The 20,452-nt window shown below is 51.6% G+C and overlaps 1 protein-coding gene across 11 annotated transcripts in view; it reads right to left on the bottom strand.

The window, feature by feature from the left end:
• The window catches only part of Arhgap22 (Rho GTPase activating protein 22), a 157,500-nt gene that overhangs the window by 24,807 nt on the left and 112,241 nt on the right, over positions 1-20,452 (bottom strand). For 4 of the 11 annotated variants that reach the window (NM_001436722.1, NM_001436723.1, NM_001436724.1 and 1 more), the window contains 1 exon segment: positions 1,818-1,946. In NM_001436722.1, coding sequence (NP_001423651.1) covers positions 1,818-1,946 — 129 coding nt within the window. 11 annotated transcript variants of the gene reach the window in all.

The raw sequence follows: 20,452 nt of genomic DNA, 5'->3' as shown, positions 1-20,452 counted from the left end.
CTCATCTCCTTCTGCCTACCTGAGTTGGGATCGCTATGATGGGACTTCTTAATTCACTCTCCTCTTTCCAGGCTCCTGACTGACCCTTACACATGCACATCCTTTGGCCTACGCACTACTGATTATTTCTTTTTCCTTTCTGTAAGTTCCCCTCTGATTTTCACAACCTCTTATGGGCCGCAGACCAAATGCAAGGTGTCTGCTCTGTTCCTTGGCTTCGCTTTCGATGTCCTGGCACAAGAGGAGGTCCTTTGTGGCTACAGAGGCTGTCTTCTGGGTGGTTCTGGTCTTCCTGGGCGACTAAATGGTCTGAGGGTCAAGCCAGCTGCCATCATGAGGCTTCCCCCCTGAGGCCCCAGAGAACAATCTTAGCTTCGAGCATCACACTTGCTCTTCTCTCCAGGGCTTGGCAGCTTGGTGAAGGAGATCAAGCAGGATATATCCAGCAACAAAGGAGGAGGACGGGTGAGGTAAGGGGCAGAGAGCACAACATTTGCCAGATCCTGATAAGGGCTTGGAACTTCCAAAAGTGAGGATCTGTTCCTGCCTGACAGATGCTATGGGGAGAGAGGAAGTTCACACCATTGCTAGAACAACCCTGCTGGAAGACTCTGGGCCTCCATGGTCAGCAGGGACTTGGGCCCTCCTTCCCCTTACCCCAGCATGGGGACACTATCAAGAACACTCTGAGGAGGACTTCAGACAAACAGCAACTGATAAAGACAGCCACTTGTCTGCAGTGAGTACTCCCTTCTTTCCTCTAGGACTAGGCCTGGGCAAAGCCCAGAAGCTTCTGTAGCTGGCTACCCCAGCCATCTCCCGCATCACTGTTTGCGTCATCCTGTCTCAGTCTGCCACGGCCACTCTTGTCTTTGCAGCCCACTCCTTATATGATGTCTAAAAGACTTTCAATCTAAGTCAATCCAGGTGATGGTGTGTGCCCTTAATCCCAGCGCTCAGGAGTCAGAGGCAGGCGGATCTCTAAGTTTGAGGCCGGCACGGTCTACAGAGCGAGTTTCGGGACAGCCAAAGCTACTCAGAGAGACCCTGTCTTGAAACACAATCCAACAAGATCAATCTAAGTCAAGTACCATCCGTCTCCTGCTTACAATTGTACCTGGGGCTCCACTGCATTCACAGTGAAGTCTGAACACTGCCTTTCATGCCTCACTGCACAGCACCTCTCCCCAGGCCCTCCCGCTCTCCTCCTCTTCACATCACCAGTCCTTTGCCCCCTTGCAGCTATCACTTTTAAGCACCTTCCCATGTGTGTATTTGTCTATAGCTGCCCGGGACACAGCAAGGTGGTGCTTTGCTCACCACTGAATTCCAGAGTGCCCAGCATAGACCAGGGATCCGGTACTAGTCACAGAATGTTTTGAATGAGCATTAAGTAAACAGCTGATCAAGGACAAGAAGTGGGCATGGCTGCCAGGGTTGGGTTTCAGTGTGTCAGGGAGACCTAGGAAAAGGGAAGGGGGAAGACAGACACATCGGATATGAGCACGGGGCAGTGTGTGATCCACCTGCACCCTGTGAGAAGACACAACATTCAGCAGGGTGTCCAGAAGCAAGGAGACAAGCAAGCAAAGGCCACAGGCCTCTATTAGGATACTGGAGTCCCCTGCCAAGGGGCTTAGCACTAGGCGGGAGGCATGACTTCAAGAACAGTAACAGAAGGACCAGGCTGCCATCAGACATGCAGGATGTACCCAGCAAGTCCCAAGTGGAAGAGAACTTGTGGGTGTGGGGCAGGAGGACAAGATTACCTGTAGACAAGGGTTCTACAGGGTGGGCATGCGAGCTACGGGAAGTACCTCCGCCCAGCGGGGCCCAGATGACTCGGCGGATGGCCTGCACCCAGTCCTCCATATCACGCTGGGAGCTGGCCATGAGCAGGAGCGCCTCAGGATTGGCTGGCACCTTCTCCCGCTCTGCAGCACCGCCTGCAAGACAGAGAGACAAGGCTTACTTACTTCCGGGTTCCAATGCAGGAGCTCAGCCCTTGCTTCCGGTTCGCATCCAGACTCTTTTCACCCGAGGGTGCTTTCTGGTGTTTCTTTTCTCCCTTGCTCACCTGTCGATTGTTTTTTTATGTGTTTATTTGTCACCGCATCAAAACAGAAATCATTAAAAGCACCACAGGACACTACTAGGGGAACACGCGGATTCTAGGGCAACTGGGAGATGTTCAGTCCCCGCTGCAGTTCCGCTGTGTTTTGCTGAGATCAGAGTTACCCACGCCTGTGTGTGAGATACTCACCGTGTGCTCTACCCTTAGTGGAGCTGAGCGCCACACACACCGGATTCTTTGCAAGTACCAAGGTTACATTGGCTGGATGCTACACCTGAGCTCAGGAGTCCTCTGCTTGAGGCTATACTAAAAGGTGGGAGAAGGGGATCAGAGCTCGCTCAAACGGGGCGACTCCTCAGGCAGCCACTTTGCCGGCTCCCAGGTTGCCCTCTGCAAGTGAGTTCATTGCCCCAGTGTTCTAAAAACTATGATGTTGGGCTTTCTGGGCAATTTAAGGGATTTTTTAAAGAATGATTTCCCCACGTTCCACATCCCCAAAGCATTCTTACTTATTTAGGATCCCAACCAGGACTTTATGCTGAGAATGAATCCCAGAGATAATCCTGTTCCCAGTGGACAGGAGAAGGTAGGCAGAGAGCATTGGTAACCCTGGATTGTCCCTTGCTGGACTAGGGCCCAGGTGAGGAGCCCGGATGGTAACAGATGTTTCCTGGACACTGGACAGTTCCAGAATAGTTCTGCTGAGCACCACCACCCTCTCTGCCCATCTTCACAAGGACGGAAGCCAGTGCTGTTACAAGTATATTGTGAGGGACTGAAGAGATGGCTCAGTGGTGAGGAATCCTGCCCGCCCCTCCTGAGGACCCAGGTACGATTCCCAGCACCCACACAGTTACATCACACTGTCTGTAACTCCAGAATACACCACCCTCACACAGACACGCATGTAGACAAAAACACAAATCACTTAAAAATAAGAATAAGTAAAACTGAGGTCATCGCGAAGGGCCTGGACCTCTCACTACATTACACCTGAGCTATCTATACCGCCAGCCCACCCTGCCTACCTTACAGACAGACAAGGAAACTGGCACAGCCTGCACTCACATCATTCCCAGGAGTGAGAACCATACAGCACACTGATGGATAGTCAAATGCTAAACCAGCCTTACACTCCTGGAACATTTTCTCCTTGCTAATTTTATATTTTATTGATATCTTTTTCTTTCTTCACGACGGATACCGATCTGTGGTTCTTGTGATGTCTGTGTGATGTGCAAGTGTGTGTGCATGTGTCTGTCTGTCTGTCTGTCTGTCTGTCTGTGTATGTATAAACATGAATACAGGTTCCCTTAGAGGCCAGAAGAAGGTGGATTCCATGGAGCTGGAGTTATAGCAATTTGTAAGTGGTCCAACTTGTAAGTGGACCAAGCTTGGGTCCTGTGGAATAGCTGTGAGCAATCCATTCTATCTCTCCTTTTTATTGGTTATTTTACTTATTTACATTGCAAATTTGTCCCTCCACAAACCTCCCATTGATCCTCCCTCCTCCTGCCTATATGAGGGTGCTCCCTCACCCACCCACCCACCCACTCCCGACTCACCACCATAGCATCTCCCTGTGCTGGGGCATCGAGCCTCCCCTCCCATTGATGCCAGACAAGGCCATCCTCTGCTACAGACAGCTGGAGCCATGGGTCCCCCCCGTGTGTATTCTGTGGTTGGTGATTTAGTCCCTGGGAGTTCTGGGGGGCGGGTGGATCTGGTTGGTTGATGTTTTTCCTGTGGAGTTGCCATCCCCTTCTGCTCCTCCCTTCCTTCTCCTAACTCTTCCACTCGGCTCCCTATGCTCAGTCCAATGATCGGCTGTGAGCATCCGCATCTGGATTGGTCAGGTCTGGCCGAGATTCTCAGGGGGACAGATATACCAGGCTCCTGTCCGTCGGCAAGCGCTTCTTGACACCAGCAGTAGCGTCTGGGTGTAGTGTCCATTCTATCTTATGTTACTGATTAGCAAAGCCCTCTCTCCCCTTCTCCCACCACATAGCAGCGATCCCTTGTGAGACTCCAGTGTATGCATCTTTAATGACCACTGTCTACACTGAAGAAGACTGCCTCACTTGCAGGCACTTGGCCCATGTGAATGTCCGGGGCAAGCTGTGAGTATGGATCAATACATTTGTAGATGACGACAGCACATCGTAGCGGCAAAAGGTTGGACATGCCTGTGGGGCTTTCCAGGATTATTTCCAGCACTGTCTTTCCTGACTTTCCTGCTATGTCTGCTTCACAACTTGCTGTTCAACAACACTGCGTATCCCACTGCACACTGCCCTGTCTCCACACAACCAGCCAGCACCTTTTGCTTTAAGTTATAAGAGAAGGACAAGTGTGTACGTGCGCCTCTCTGTAGAATCCAGGTCTCAAGTGACACTGTCACCTTTGCCTGTCACCCTTCCTCTGGCATCCCTTGTCCTATGCAGCTATTGGTGACTAGCTCTGAATCTTTACAGTGGGATGGAGTCATGGTTTTGTCTCTGATAGCCAATCTCTCACGGAGTAAGACCTTCCCTCTACCCGTTTCCAGGAAGTCGCTGTACCGCCACTCACCTGCCCCGCACACTGGCTTGCCAGCACCCTTGTTTTCTATCTCTACTTAACTGCCTTTGAGTCATTAAACCGTCACGTGCTGCCATGTGGTTTCCTCCTGCTTCTTGTGAATAATGTTTACTAAATTGACACACAAAACATGACCTGATCAATCACGGTGGCTGGCCCGGAAGATACAGGAAGGTCAGAAGCCCAGGAGTCTGGCATCATGTAGCGGAGGGTGAGAAGCTGGTCTCTCCCCTTCAGCCTCCCCAAGGCACGGCTCTGTGACTCCTTGACTTAAACCAGACTTGTAACCTCCAGAACCACAGACACCACACAAATCAAACTGTCACGTAAGCCACCAATTTCATGGTGACTTGTCACAGTACCGGGAGAAAATAACTACAAAGGCATGGTGGTACACACCTGTAATCCCAGCACTCTGAAGGCTGAGGCAGGGGGTTCACAGGCATGAAGCTGCTCAGGTCTACAAAATTTCGGGCAGTGAGAGCCTGTCTCCCAAGCAAACAAACCTCTGAAATAATAGCAAGCACACAATTTCTAGCGCTTTAAGCTCACCAACCTTTCATGGCCCCTGATCATTCACATGGGCTACTTGTACATTGAAGGCTTGCCCTCAGAAATACAATTTGGGCTTTCCACATTATTATTTATATGTATCTCGTGTCTCCACCGAACTCTTAGGATACACTGAATTTAACTATTAACCAAAGAAAAACAAAATGAATAACAGCTGTTCTAATGTCTCAGTCTGTTGACCTTAAAATGTGTGTCGTTTCTGGGTTGTTTCCAGTTGATTGACTTTTCCTCTCCCTCCGGGTTTTACCTTCCTGCCGCTTCACATTCCTGATGGTTGAGTAGGGGCCAGGCACTGTGGATTTTCAATGGTTGGGTGCTGGGGTCGGGGGGTATATTCCTATAAATACTCTCGAATCTCCCTCTGAGATAAAGTCAGGTTCATGACTGGAGTTTCCTAGGTGGATCTCCAGGGTTCCTGGTCCCACCCAGTGTGTCAGCGTTGTGTGGTTTTCCAGTCTGACAGATGGGAACAGGCACCAATCTATCCTGTGTTGAGGTGGACTTGACTACCTCAAATGCTTGTGGTGACAGGTACACAGGGAGGATCCCATGCATGCGTTGTCCCCGCACATCTGTTTCATCTTTTCCTACAGCACCCTGCAAGCTCTCATCTCCCAGACTCTCAGTTGTGTTGTCTCTACCTGTGGAGGCCAGTGGGCTCCATCGATTGGTGCATCCCTTTCCTATGTCACAGCCGGAAAACTCCCTTCAGGCAGTCAACTAAAGCATATGCACAGTCCACTTTGTTTTCAACTCCCAGCTCAAAGGCCCTTCAGTACTAATGTCCGCTATCCTGACAACACGGCTTCAAACACACACATGTCAGACAATGTTATCTCCATAGCGAGTAAGTTGGTCTCTCTTGCTTTGTGTTCAGAAGTGACCATCCCAGCGCTGCCTGGAAGGGGCCCCGTGACATGGGACACATGTAGGAGGCCTTAACCTTCCCAGTCACACACAGTCCCCACTGACACAACAGGAAGGACAATCATTAAGAGCATCTTACACACTCGGAAGCCACTGGACGCACAGTGAAGCAAGCAGAGGGAGGGCCAAATGTAACCGTGGGTTCACTCACTGTGTGTCTGCAGCTGTTACTGCTGTGACTTCCCTATCGTTTATGAACATTTTTATCCCATTTAAAAAGTTTAGTTTACTGCTAAATCCATTCAGATTGCCTTAGCAATGGGTATGAAGGGGCCAGCTCATGAGGATGGGCGAGCTACCCTGCAGGCAAGTGGTCCTCCGTTGTATTTAAAAAAAGAAGCTGAGCAAGCCGTGAGGAGCAAGCCAGTAGGCAGCACCCCTCTGTGGTCTCTGCTTCAGCTCCTGCCTCCAGGGCCCTGCCTTGAGCTCCTCCCTGACTCTCCTCACTGATGGGACCATGGTCATGAAGAGCAAGCCAAAGAAATAAATCCTTTCGTCGTCCCCAAGTTGCCTTTTGTCATGATGTTTTATCATAGCAATAGTAATTCTAAGACAAAGGTAAGTTGCCATTGGGTGCTGGGAATAGAACCTGGGTCCTCCACATGGACAACAGATGCTCTCTAAAGCTATGCCATCTATAAGCCCCTTTATTGTATCATCATCATCATCATTATCATTATTATTATTAGTGTGTGTGTGTGTGTGTGTGTGTGTGTGTGTGTGTGTGTGTGTGTGTATTTGGGGGTCAAAGGACAGCTTATGAGATTCAGTGTTCTTCCACCATATGAGTTCCAGGGACTGAACTCAGGTTGTCAGTGTTGGGCAACAAGTGCTTGCTTGTCCCCCGAGCTGTCTACCCTCCTCTCTCCTCTTCTTTATACAGGGGGACTCACTGGTATCATGCAAGGTTTCAGTGCTGTCTGTATGCTGGTGACTTCCGAACTCATCACTCTCCAGATATGGACCGATCACATCCTGGGTCTGACTTTGCCCTCTTTATGACTGAGGGAAACTCTCACTTGCAGTTCCCCATGTTGAAAACAAACACGCCCTCCTCTCAAGTCTCACATCTCCCACCCGGTCAGCAAATCCTATTGGCTTATCTTTCAAAGTATGTCCAAACTGGTTTCACTTTTCACTGTCAACCTGGCTGAGGTCACACTCATTTCTCAACTGTCACTGGGTCCAGGCACCTCTCCTTTGGTTCCTTAAATCGATTCCCAGTACATTAGTCACAGTGATCCAGCCAAGACCGAAAGCAGCACGACACACCGGTCGGCCTTCCCAGAAGCCCCCACCACAGTCATGATCTCGCTACCGTCATCAGGGCGTGGATCCCCTCTCCGGCTCCTTTGTCCCTGGTTGCCCTTGTTCGCCTGTGGCCATTCTTAAGTATGGTCTCTGTTTCATGGGTAGTATCTGCCCTTCCCCGGCCCAGTGCCCGGAGAGCCGCTCTTCCAGACACTGGCATGGCTTGGACCTCACTCCATTCACATATCTCTGTGAATGTCACCTTGAAGCATCGTTCCTGACTTCTCATCTCCGACCACACCCATGCTCCTTGCCAGCCCTCATTGTCCCACAGCATCCACTGGCGTCAAACACACACATCTGCTCACGTGACACACATGCCGCTTGACAGTCCACGTCACTTTGTCTGTGTATTGTGCCACTTAAAGCACTGGGAGGAGGCCGGCATAGAGAGGGGACACACAGAACACAGGAAGAAGAAAAGGTGAAGAAGAGCAGTAGACCGTTAAGTCACTGATATGGTGACCAAAATGCTCACAGCACCCACTGCAGACAGACAGACAGACGTGTGGAGAGGCCGGCAGTGACCCAGCTAGAGCACCCACACGGAATCCCCAGGGGACAGCCATAGCTGGCCATGTGCCAACCTGCACCAGGTTGAAGCTGCCTGTGGGTCTCCCCCTTTCCTCACTTCTCGTTACTTGCTTGGAGGCAGCAAACACCGTTTGCCCTTGAAGGGTGATTCTCCAGGTTTCTAGGCATCTAGAATTCTGGTTGTCCACTTACCCCTGGGCAGGCGCCTGCTCCTCTTCAGATACTTGGTGAGGCAGAAAGGCATGGTGAGGTGAGTGGAAGGACCAGTGAGGAAATGGGGACTGAGTGCGGCTAAGCCTGGGGTGGCAGCCAGGTACAGTGCAGACAGAGAAGAAGGCAGCTTCTCTGACCAGCTGAGGAGCAGTGTGAACTGAGAGGGCTAAGCTGGGGTCTTCTGTCTCTCCTGGGGAACTTCTGCATTTCGTAGGAACTGAAAGCTGGGAATGTCCAGGGAGGGGGATCCCCAGAGAACGAGCTGCTGGGGTGAGGTGGAAGGAGGCCCTGTGGAAATCACACACACAGCAGGTTGTTCTGTGTCTGGCTCCCTGGCCTGCATTCTAGCCATGACCATAGCAAGGTCCCTGACTTCAGTCAGCTGTAGTCCCAAGCATCCATCCACCTCTGTGTCAGCACAGGGAGGTGTGCTAGGGACAGGGCTGAGGGCTGCTGTCTCTGGCAGGATTTGCAGATGAAGGAACATGGGGTAGAAGCTAGACACACACAGAGCTTACTGCGTGCCCGGGGCGAGCGGCTTACTTCGTATTTCTGATTTAAGATTTACTTATTTTTATTTTATGTGCATTGGTGTTTTGCCTGCACCTATGACTGTGAAGGTGCCAGGTCCCCTAGAATTGGAATTATAGACAGTTGTGAGCTGCTATGTGGTGGGTACTAGGAATTGAACCTGGGTCCTCTGGAAGAGCAGCCAGTGCTTACAAGCCTTGAGCCATCTCTCTAGCCCCTCTTTTAGGCTTTTTGTTTGTTCGTTGCTTTGCTGTTGTTTTCTTTTGGTTTGGTTTGTCTTAGTTTTTTGAGAAGGGTCTCATGTCCGTTACCTGGATTGGAATTGAACTCACTAACTTGTCCGGGCTTCTCGCTTGCCATTCTCCTACCTCAGCCTACCCCTCAGGCTGTCACAAACAAGAGAGCCAAAGTGCCAGACAGAGTTCTGTCTCTGGGAAGGGCAGAGCCAGGACCTGAACCTAACAGGATTCTTTCCAAGAAAAAAGTCACCATGCTGATGTTTACACGGTGCCTGGGACAAAGGAAGCAGGAGCCAGCTGGTTGGTCCAGACTCCCCCCTCCTCCCAAAGCATCATCCTCTCTCTCAAGACCTGTGTGTTAGTCAGGGTTACCACTGCTGTGATAAAACACCATGACCGAAAGCAAATTGAGAGGGAAAGGGTTTATTCAGCTTTCACTTCCATACTGCTTTTCATCAGGGAAGAAAGTCAGGACAGGAACTCACACAGGGCAGGAACCTGGAGGCAGGAGCTGAGGCAGAGGCCATGGAGGCTGCTGCTTACTGGCTTGCTCCTCATGGCTTGCTCAGCCTGCTTTCTTACAGAAGCCAGGACCACCAGCCAAGGGTACCACCCACCATGGGCTGAGCCCTCCACGTTGATCACTAATTAAGAAAAGGCCTACAAGCAGTGGCTGTCACCCTTTCTAACACTGTGACCCTTTAATAGAGCCTCTCATGTCGTGGTAACCTACAAGCAGAAAGTTGTTCCATGGCTGCCTCATAGCTGTAATTTTGCTACTGTTATGAGACATAACATTAATATCTGGTGTGCAGGATAGTCTGATAGGTGACCTCTGAGACTCACGGGTTCAGAACCACTACAGATTTGCCTCTAACCTCATCCTATAGAAGCACTTCCTCAACTGAGGGTCCCTCCTCTCCGACGACTTCAGCTTGTGTCAGGTTGGCAAAGCTGTCCAGCATAACCTGTGCCACTGGGCCCCAGGCTTCGGTGAGCAGGGACACAGCAAGAAGCCATTCATTTGCCAACCTCCTCATGACACCACGCGCCCCTTCAGAAGAAAAGAAGCTGAGGGAGAAAGGCGTCCTCCTGCACAGCTGCTCCACTGGCTTCCTTATTCTCTTAGAATGGAACCAGGTCTGGAGGGGTGCAGCCCCTCTAGCACCTCCCCTCCATGTGCTCGCCCGCCAGCCATTCTGCCTTCCCTGCAGGGAAGCCTCTGCCTGAGAGTGGCCCTCCTGGCCAACGATAGCATGTTCCTTTCTGTCTACAGACTTTACTCCATTGGAAGCTGGCTTCTGGCTTTGTACACATGGTTGTTGTAGGCCTACCAAGGGAATGCATCCATCATCTGAAAACAGAGATGGCCCCACTCTCGCTGGCTGAGTGAGTCGAAGGATGGGCCCTCTCTACCTTCTGGGATCCAGTTCTGTGACCGCCCACGGATACCAGACTGTAAAGCCTCCAAGCCCCCTTTATAAAATGACCCCATATTTGCATTCAACTTACACACATCCTCTCTAGACCACTGTTGTACCGAATCCACGGCGACACTCGGAAAGTACCTGTTATTTAGGGATGGCCACCCTCATTCTAATCAGAAGCTATCTCTCAGGGGAATGTTTTCAACCTACACATTTTCGAACCCAGGGGCTTAAATACATTAACTTCAGACATCCAAACAACACAAGGTGGTGACATTGCTCAGGGTGCCAGGGATGGCCCGCACGGTGAGAAGCAGGCTGGCACCTGCCTTAAAGAGTGACTTGATTCCAGCCGGTAGATAAGCCTGCTTGGTTCAGCAAAGGACATCAGGACATAGAGACCGAGGCTGGTTCTGGAAAAGGAGGGAGAAATCTGGAAGCAGGGGAGGAGAGACTGATCTCTCCAGAGACTATAAGTGTTCCCATATAAAGACTTTCTCTTCCTTGTAAAAGACCCTTGCTGGTACTGGGGAAGCTGAGCCAGCCCTGCTCTTGCAAAGGCCACTGCACTCCCAGGAGCCCCCCTGCCCATCAACGGGGCATCTTAGAATCCTCAGGATCTCCCTGGGGATTTCCTTGGGGCTGGAGGATGTTTGACTCTGCAAGAAATCTGAAAGTGGCGTTGCCCTTGAGAGAGAGGCTGTGACCTTTCTCCCACGAGTAATTACAGAAGTGGTACCAACACCTCTGGAACTGGAAACCTACCTCTGAAGTATAAGTCAGACCTTCCCTCTCCAGCGGGAGCCTCAGACACGGCCTCGACATAACCCTGACTTTCAACACACGTCCTGTTCGAACTGAGACCACCTCTGTGGCCTCAACATCCACTCCCCCATGTCATCCTGTGTCTGCTTGTCCCTGGGTTATCTGTGCACTTCCAGCCCCGTTCAGTCCAAGACCTCTCTCTCTGCACAAGCAGCCCCATTTCCTATCTGCTCCCCTGGTCAACTCCTACCCATTCAAGCCCAGTTCAGGTTATCGTCCCTTCTCCTTCAGCTTCCCTAGATTTCACACTCCACCCACCCCCTCCTTTCAAAAATATTTGTTTACTTTTATCTTCTGTGTGTGGGTGCTTTACTTACACGAATGTCTGTGTATCATCTGCATGGTGCATGCAGTGCCTGTGGGTGCCAGAAGAGGGCACCAGACAGAACTGGAGTTAACAGACAATTGTGAGCCACAAGGAAGGTGCTGAGAACGGGAGCCCAGCTCCTTTGCAGAACTCTTGCCCCTCTATTTTCTTCTACATGTGGTCACTGAAGTTTTAGTATATAATGGACAAGGTGTCACGTACTAAGGACATAATTCATGTCAGTCTCCAGGATTAACCAGGCCCCTAAAGGCTGCAGCTACCATGACAACCACACCACCAAGCCACCACCCTGCTCACTGCAGCATGCCCTACCCAGTCACTCTGTAAACATGCTGTCATTACTTGCCACCCCTACCCCTGGCCCTGGTGCCCAGGAGACCCTGTGAGTTTCCCAGGCCCTGGGGGCAAGCAAGGTCCGAGTCCTCTCTTCAGTCTAATGCTGCCACGAGCCCTCTCGGATGCACACTGATCCCCTCTGTATACCACCTACAGCACTTTATTTCAGGTGGCTGCCCCAGGAAGGAGAACCCACAAGGACTTCCTATGGCAACTGAGAAAGACACCCACACCCCTGATTATTCAACTCGATCTGAGTTCCCACATCAACGCTGGAGCAAGTCCCCTTGTGGAAGCTGCCCCAAGAGGACTGCAGAAGGGAGAGGCCCACACAGGGACTGGCAGGTCCCTGCTTGGTGTCCAGTCAGCAGTGGGGTAATTGGATACTCATAGCCCTAACCATCCACCATCGAGGGTGATCCCGACGTTCTTACTGCCCCTCTCTGGAAAGCTGGCCCATCCAGAAATGCCAGGCAGCTGCCACAGTGGGGCTCAGAGTAGTCTGCAGAGCATGCCCGATGCACACAGCAAGCCAGGCCTTCTCCTACAGCACAGAGGTATGAGTTACAGTGAGAAACGGGGAACACTGCTTCTCAAACAGAAGCCCAGGAACCCCACGGCCAGAGAAAGGACCCTGAGCTGAGAAGAGGGCATCCCAGGGAGATCTGGTAGAAATGCTTCTGATCCTCTGAACTGAGCAGAGTAGGGGAAGAGGGTGTGGGGGCTGAGAACCGCACAGTACATTCTGCAGGTACGCAGGACAGCAGGGCGGGGTGGCTATCTTGCCTGGACCACAGAACCTGTCCAAGAACTAAGGTTTTGGACCCTGGGGACAAGGGATTAAGGTTCAAATTGAAGCAGACCTGGCCTCCAGGTTCTCCCAGCATCCCTCAGTCCCTCGCTGGCACACCCTGCCCATTCCCCAACCCTGAACTTTCCAGCCGAGGGGCTGGGCTACTCTTCCCCCAGAGGCTCTTCCTTGTATAATCCAGACATTTTGTGTTTTCTCTCCCTCTCCCTCTCTTTCCCCTTCTCCACTCTCCTCTTCTTTTCTCTCCCTACACACACCCCTTTCTCTCTTTTCCCCTCACCCCACTCCCTCTTCCCATGGTGACTTCCCTGGCCTTGGTGTTTGGGACCAGCAAAATGGCCAGAGAGCAGCTTCCCAATAAACCTGCCTTTAATACATTCCAATCTGGGTTGAATTGGCTCATTTCACCGGCAGGAGAAATAACCTGTCAGAAAGGTCTGGGTGGTGATGGGAGGTAGCCTATGCGCCTTGACCTCACTCCAGGCCAGGTTCAAGTGAGGCCTAGATAGGCAGGAGATCCTGTGAGTGAGGAGAGAGGTCCCAAGCCCCACTGTGCCCTGCATATTTTGTCTCTAGACACTCGCTATGCGTGAGAGTAAATAAAACCACTCTAACTGCAGGTACCAAACAGTTAATAACTCTGGAAGTGCCTCACCCCCTCTGCCCTTCATTGATCCCAACAATGGGCACAGGCCCAGCAAGCTTGATAACCATAGCCTTAAACCAAACCCTACCACTAGGCCTCCCTGGGACTCCATGTGCGCGTCCCCAGCACTCTGGCCTCAGGCCCTAATCCTGGGACCGTGTCACCCTAAGGAACTGAAGTCAGATCCTGGCGTATTGAATGTGTGTCTTCACAGCAGCATTTGAGTAATGCTGCCCAGACAGACACTGGATCTGGGAGACACAAAATAATAACAAGACCCCATACGGGGTCCTCAGCAGGCCACCCGGGATAAACAAGCAGGCTGCGGACCGAGACCTTGATTAAGAAGGCAAATTAAGGGTAAGCAGCAGACAACAGAGCTTTAGTACCCAGGGGGAAGGGGCAGGACCAAAGGCCAGAAGTTCTACCTCTACTCCGGCCTTTTATTATGGAGATTGAGTCAACTCCTAGTGAGGCCCACAGCCAAACCCCACAACCCTATGCCTTGGACTCCTGGGGGAAGAAGAAACCTGGCCTGCCCAGCCAGTTTCTTCTAGAAAACCTGAGGTGGGGGAAGGGGATTGCAGACTAAATAGCACCTGACTTTGGCCCCCTCTTGCAGCCCAAGGTAGAGAGGGGATGGGCCAAGAGGGCTGAGAAACTGTTAAAGGGGGGAAGGCAGTTCAGCTGGCTGGAGAGGAGGGTTCAGAGGTTGTGACTCCAGGGGACAATGGCATGACACGCAGTGGAGGAGTGTGTGGCCGGGGCCTGAGGGAGCTCTGCAGACAGCTGACCCCAGGCCTGCCCCTCTCTGGCTGGGCAGGCAGAGGCTGCACTCTGGCTTGACACTGCCACCATGCGTCTCTCACCGAAGCCCTTCCTCTCTGCACCTGCTTCAAGGCAGATACATCCCACCTCCCACAGCTGTGAGGGACCCCAAGGCTTTACTTGGCACATTTCCCACACTTTCTCTTTAAACCAAATAGTTCTGTGTCTATATTTTATAGCCTATCTCAAGCCCGGAGGCCAGATGCACAAGACAAGTAAGAAGTCCTTTTGCTAGTGCCAGCAAGTTTAACAACGAGTTCTGATATCTAGTACTGCTCCCTAGTACGACTCCAGAAAGCTAGCATTCACCTTGTAAGCTAATATAGCTCCCTCTAGAGGCAATCGTTTATATCATAGGTTATATGAATGGCATCCTCTAGAGTTATTTAAGGAGTGACTAGCCAGGCTCACAGTCATCTAAAGGATGGCCTTATCTTTCTACTTTTTACAGAAGGAAAAAGCCTAAACTGTCCCGACAATAGGACTATCCGATTCTATTCGGCGGTGAGCCTTCAGCCAGGTTCACAGGATTGAAAGACACGCTCCAGCCCTTCAGGTCTCAGCCATTGGTGGGGCTGGGTACTGACTGGCCTTGGAAATGTCCTTTCAGCATGACCTGACTCCCAAGGTTCTCTGTCACATTCGCCATAACTAGCAGAGCTGACCAGTTACCACAACCCGTCCCTCCATCAACAGAAACCACAGCAACACCGTATTATCCAGAAGCGGCTTCCCCCCAACTTTACCCATCTCCTGTGGGGGACAGAGAAGTAGGAAATGTACTGACTCCAGGGTGCTTCTGGGTACACTTCCTCTCACGATGCACTCTTCTAATGTGTCAGCTTAGAGCAGGCCTGCCCTCGCCTCCCAGGTACTGGGGTTAGAGGTGTGCATTACCTGGACAGTTTTACTGACTCCCTGGTATATGCTGGATTAGACCAGATCTATAAAAAACAGATTGAAGATGCTGGAGAAGCGACAGGGAGACTGGAGTTCAGACCCCCTCCTCTCCAAAGCCTAAATGAAAGCTGGATGGCTGTGGTGACCCTCTGTCTGCAACCCCAAGCCTTGGAAGGCAGAGGCCAGTGATGCCCAGGGGAGGCTGGCTAGCTATGTTAGCCAGTCACTGTACAGACACAAACACGGTCACAGATTCGGGCTACACACTGACAACCACAGAAGTGACAGCTGACACCAAGGGTGTCAGAAGGGTCCAGAACTCTGGCACACCTTTGGGACAAAATGAACAACACTATCAACAAAACACCTATTGTTCAAAGTGCACAGAGCAATGAGTCTCTCTCCTACCAGGCCTTGGCATGCCAGGTCCTCTGTCACACAGGGGCCACAGGTCATAGGCTCATATGGGACAGTCGCCCCATGGATGTGGATGTTCTGAGGAGACCAGGTTCAGCTTAGAGAGGGATCTCAAGTTGGGTGAGTGCTTGGGGCGGGTCCACAGAAACTCCCAGTTACTTCACAAGTCACTTAAGGCTGGGACAGACTAGGAACAGGCACTGCTCAGATAGACACAAGGCTCATCGTATCCCCACAGGTACCATGGACTAAATGTCGGGGAACTCACCACAGCAATGGCGAAGCAGCAGCAAAGGCAGCCCTTGCCTGAGATCTGTGGCCAGTGAGCTGTGTTTAGCTGCCTGTCCTGAATGGTGCCTGCTTTCCAGAGCCACCTCCTTTCTACATAGCTGTGAGAATCAAAGGCAAGGCTCTGTTTACATGGATATAGGCTTGCTGTTGCTGCTGCTGCTGCTGCTGCTGCTGCTGCTGCTGCTGCTGCTGCTGCTGTTGAGAATCCCCAACTACCACTGCTGTCTAACTCTTGCTGACCCTTGCCCCAGCAGGCAAGTACTGCCAGGTAGGGCCTGTGTGTAGCAACACCCACCACTAGCCAGGTAGGGCCCGTGTCTGTGAGTCAGGGGCTTGACAGAGACAAATGCACTCAAGAACCCACTGCCATCTTGGCTGGCACAGCTGCCTTTAGCTCCTGCCGCCAAACACTTTCTGCCAGAGAGAGGCTCGACTGCCGTCCTGCACACGCTTCGGGATTTTGTCCTCAGAGGACCTAAAGCAACTCCTTTAGGTCGTTTTCTGAAAACATCACCTGTACCGGAAGGCACAAGGCCTGGGGATCCAGCCCTAAGGTGTCTATTAGTGTCCTGCAGGAGGGAGCCAGAGCCATAGGAGTGTTCAAGAGGTAGCCATTTGCATAGAAAGGCTCCACCCACCAGCTTTGCTCAGCTTGTCTCAGCCCAAAACTCACTAATAGTGTGTTTGGTAATGATGGATACCTATTTGTCAGTTCCTAAGGGGGAGACCAGTCACTGAACGTAAGTGCAAGCACTCTGGGAAATGCTGGTAGGGCTGCTGAGACAAGGAAGAGGCCACCACTGGGGACGCTAACTGTCTAATGATAAAACTGGGTCTGACGTCAGGGTTAAGCACAGGGGTATGGAGAAGGTGTCTTCTGAGGACAGTGAAGAAGCCCAGTGGTCCTCTTGGAGCTACATGCCACCCCGGTGGCTCCCTCAGCCATGGGTTTTGCCCGGGACACACTACAGTCCAGGGTCCCTCAGTGGACCCTGGGGCCTGGCCTCAGAGTACCCAGGCTGGGGGCAGGGCACCCCAGCAGAGGTCCTGATGGATACAGGCACAGGGGCGCTTTGTTCTGGCCTTCACTGTTCATCCTGGGCAGCCGCTCTCAGCGACACTGCCGCAGTATTTTAAGACGACTCTACAAATAGCTCCTTCAGAATGGGCCTCAGAGCCCGGCTTATGAATGCCCCCAACGAGGGCAGCCGCCCAGAGCTCCAGCCAGACAATAGGGCCTCACAGGGAGTCGGCGGATGCAGGGTGACCCCAGCCACGCTGCCCAGTGCTCCCAGGGGCTGCCCAGGAGTTTATTGGGAGGTGTGGCTCCCTGTCTGGGTGACATCCCTTGGGCACCACCTCTCCGGATCTCCAGGGATTTCCAGGCTCTGAAGCTGCCCTGTGGGTCATGGGGGAGGGGGCACAGGAAGGAAGGGTGACTAGAGATTTCCTCAGACACCATTTTATTAGGTAGCCAGAGAAACCTCAAAGGCCTACTGTCCTGACAGACAAGGGCTATTAAACTGCAATCTTTCCAGAAGTTTATTCTGGAGCCTTGGAGGGGCAGTAACGAGCTGGAAGTTAGAGGCAGGCAGAGGGGAAGTCCTACTCCTGAGATAAGCTGCAAGCCTTGGGGTTCAGGCAGTCACCTCTGAGAGCCTTGAAGTCTAGCTGAGGAAGGAGGCTCGGTGCATAGGCTGCTCGAACAGCCAGCACTCAGCGGAGGCAGCTCTCCCCTCCCCAGGTGAGACCATTCATCTCTCATGCCTGAAGCATGCCCGAAACATGCCTGAACTGCTGAGAACCGGCAGGCATCACGGGAATTCCTCATGACACCATTGCGTCTATACACTTTGGGCTGCGGAGGTCCAGAGGGCAGGACATTGGGAACCTGAAAGAGATGGATGGTTGAGAGTAGGCTTGGCCAGAGACAAAGGGTAAACTGAGGCTTTGGTCTAAGCCCTGCTCCGTCCTCTTAGGCTTGGAGAAAGTCTCAAGTAAGAATTGCTCTCAAGGGGACAGAGACGCCATGGAGCTTGCAGGGGAATGGGCTCAATTCTCTGACTTCCACAGGCACAAAGCACATACACATACAGTGCACATACATACATACATACATATATACATACATACATACATACAGGTAAAGCATCCATACATGTAAAATTGGTCATTTATACGTTTTTTTTAATCACTTAAGGATGTTCCCTGACAGCCAACACCCCCACCTCCAAAATATGCTGGGCTGGCTGGCAAGGGGGCAGGCACAGCCTACTCTGTACCTGTGACCGCCAAAGTCCTGAGCAACGTGACAGAGCCCTGAGTAGACACTGTATCAGCATGGCCTGGCGTGACCCTGCAGTGTTGGTGCTGCGGCTCCTGACGTCCACTTGGACATAGCATAGCAGCCCACGTATTCCCAACCAGCCCTCAGCTAGAGCAGACTGGAGAACAGGCTGCATGCAACACAGGCTGCACGCAACACCGCAGGGGAACTCATTCCAGGACAGAGGCCCTATAGGCAACAGACTGCAGAGACCCAGGCTGCAGAAGGTGTCTGCCAGACCTTCAACTTGTTCCCAACTGTATATAACCAGGAACACCCCTGCCCTCATGATCTCATGATTCAGGTTCCTTTCTTTCTTTCTTTCTTTCTTTCTTTCTTTCTTTCTTTCTTTCTTTCTTTCTTTCTTTCTTTCCCTTTCTTTCTTTCTTTCCTTCTCTCTGTCTTCCTTCCTTCCTTCCTTCCTTTCTCCTTCCCTCCCTCCCTCGTTCCTTTCCTTCCTTCCTTCCTTCCTTTCTTTTTGTAAGTTCCAAGACAGGATTTTTCTGTGTAGCCCTCAACTGTCCTGGAACTCTGTAGATCAGGCTGGCCTTGAATTCAGCCATCTGCCTGCCTCTGCCTCCGAAATGCTGGGTTTAAAGGTGTGTACCACTGCCAGGCTATCAGAAGAAATTCTTTAACGATACAGCTGTGATACAAACCGGGGAAAATAGCACTTAGCCAAAGCTTAAAAAGGAGTTATACATTTTTTTTAAGTTTTAAGATCGTCTGGGGAAAGAAGTATACACTGGGCACTTTGCATGTTCCTGGAGTTCTATGCGGCCATGCGTGTCCTTTCCCAAGCGAGAAGTGAAGGCTAAGACGGAGTCACAAGCCAGCCGCAATGCTGAAGCTGTGAACTTGCCATTGTGTCTACCAGGTCTCGTTTTCAGCAACCATTACAGTAAGAAACAAACTTACTTCCCATGCACGGGAATTAATCTACAGAAACTACCCTTGACCAGCTCTAAATTTGCTAGACAAAGCCTTCAAGTCAGCCACTGTAAATACACTCAAAGAAATTAAGACACCCCTGGGCACCGCACACACACAGCTTTAGTCTCAGCAGGCAGGCAGAGCGCTGTGAGTTCAAGGCCAGCCAGCGGCCAGTGCTACACAGCGAGACACTGGCAAAATGGAGGACAGGGCAGGGGACTGGCTATCTCGACGACGTCTCGCTGATTGTATAATAATAGCGATAGAGAGATGTGGTTTATAAAAAAGGATCAAATAAGGTTTAAAAATGCGACAATGTAGTAAGTATTAGACCTCAACATGCATTTGAAAGAACTGAAGATGCCCAGTCTGAGGGAAATGTCTTTTAAAACATGAATGGAAATGAACCGCAGAACTTTAGAACTGATGGTACACATTGAAATGTACCACTATACACACAATGTGAGTCCGGGGGAAAATACCGCAGTGGGAGGAGGCAGAAAAGACACAAATAATGCTTCAAGATCCTACAATTTTGCCGAAAAACACTGATCTAAGAACCTCGAGGCTGGAGAGACGGCAGACTGGGCCTCACACCTGACAAACACACAGGGGAACGGTTTGAAGGCAGAGTCTTGGTAGAAGCAAAAGGTCTGCTTTTCTTTATCCACACTCAAAGAAAGGCCACTCACCCAACCCAGACCTTAGGACCCCATCCTAGCCAGACTGCTTCTGCTCCTGTCTGAGAAGGGAAGCCAGCACCAAGCCTGTTGCTGTCCACCGCTAGAAGCAGAGAGCAGTTCTGAGTTTTCTCACAAAGAATTGTCTGGAACCTCAGCTGCCACGGGCCTGGGGGATCACCAGAGATTGCTGGTTCCTCTTCCCAGACACTCACTGAAGTTCTGTGTTGTTGTCCAGTGAAAAGGGAAGAGCTGAGAAAACCGCTGGGCTTTCTGACGCCCCGGAGTCTGGTGTGTGAGCCTAAATGTAGGTGGGGATGAAGAGGCTCAGGGAGGGGAGGGTTAGCCTGGCTAGGAACTAAAGCCTTTGCTCTGCCTGAGGCCAGTTCCTGTTTTAAGGAACCCACAAGGCTGCTGCCCTGGATGCTTGAATGGGGAAGAGGTGGCAGAACACGCTTCTCAGAAGCACAGTGGGACCTGCATGAAACCCAAGTCCCAGGCAGGATGCTGTGGGCCCTGTAACCTCTACAGCCGTCCATCAGAACCACGAGGCTCTGACCTTCTAGTCATCATTCACAGTCTCTCCTCTGCCCACACCCTGTTCCACTGCCTCTGAAGCTGGGCTGAACAGAAGCTTCCCCAGCCGCTGGCTTCTGATGCCCATCCCTAGAGCTCACTGTTGGCAGAGTGGGCAGGGCTCTTTCAAACAATCTGCCCCTGGG

Source organism: Rattus norvegicus, chromosome 16 (assembly GCF_021556685.1).
Source record: "Rattus norvegicus strain SHRSP/BbbUtx chromosome 16, alternate assembly SHRSP_T2T, whole genome shotgun sequence".
Classification (NCBI taxonomy): Eukaryota; Metazoa; Chordata; class Mammalia; order Rodentia; family Muridae; genus Rattus; species Rattus norvegicus.
The sequence above is the reverse complement of the archived record's forward strand: the minus strand, read 5'-3'. Positions and strand labels throughout refer to the sequence as shown.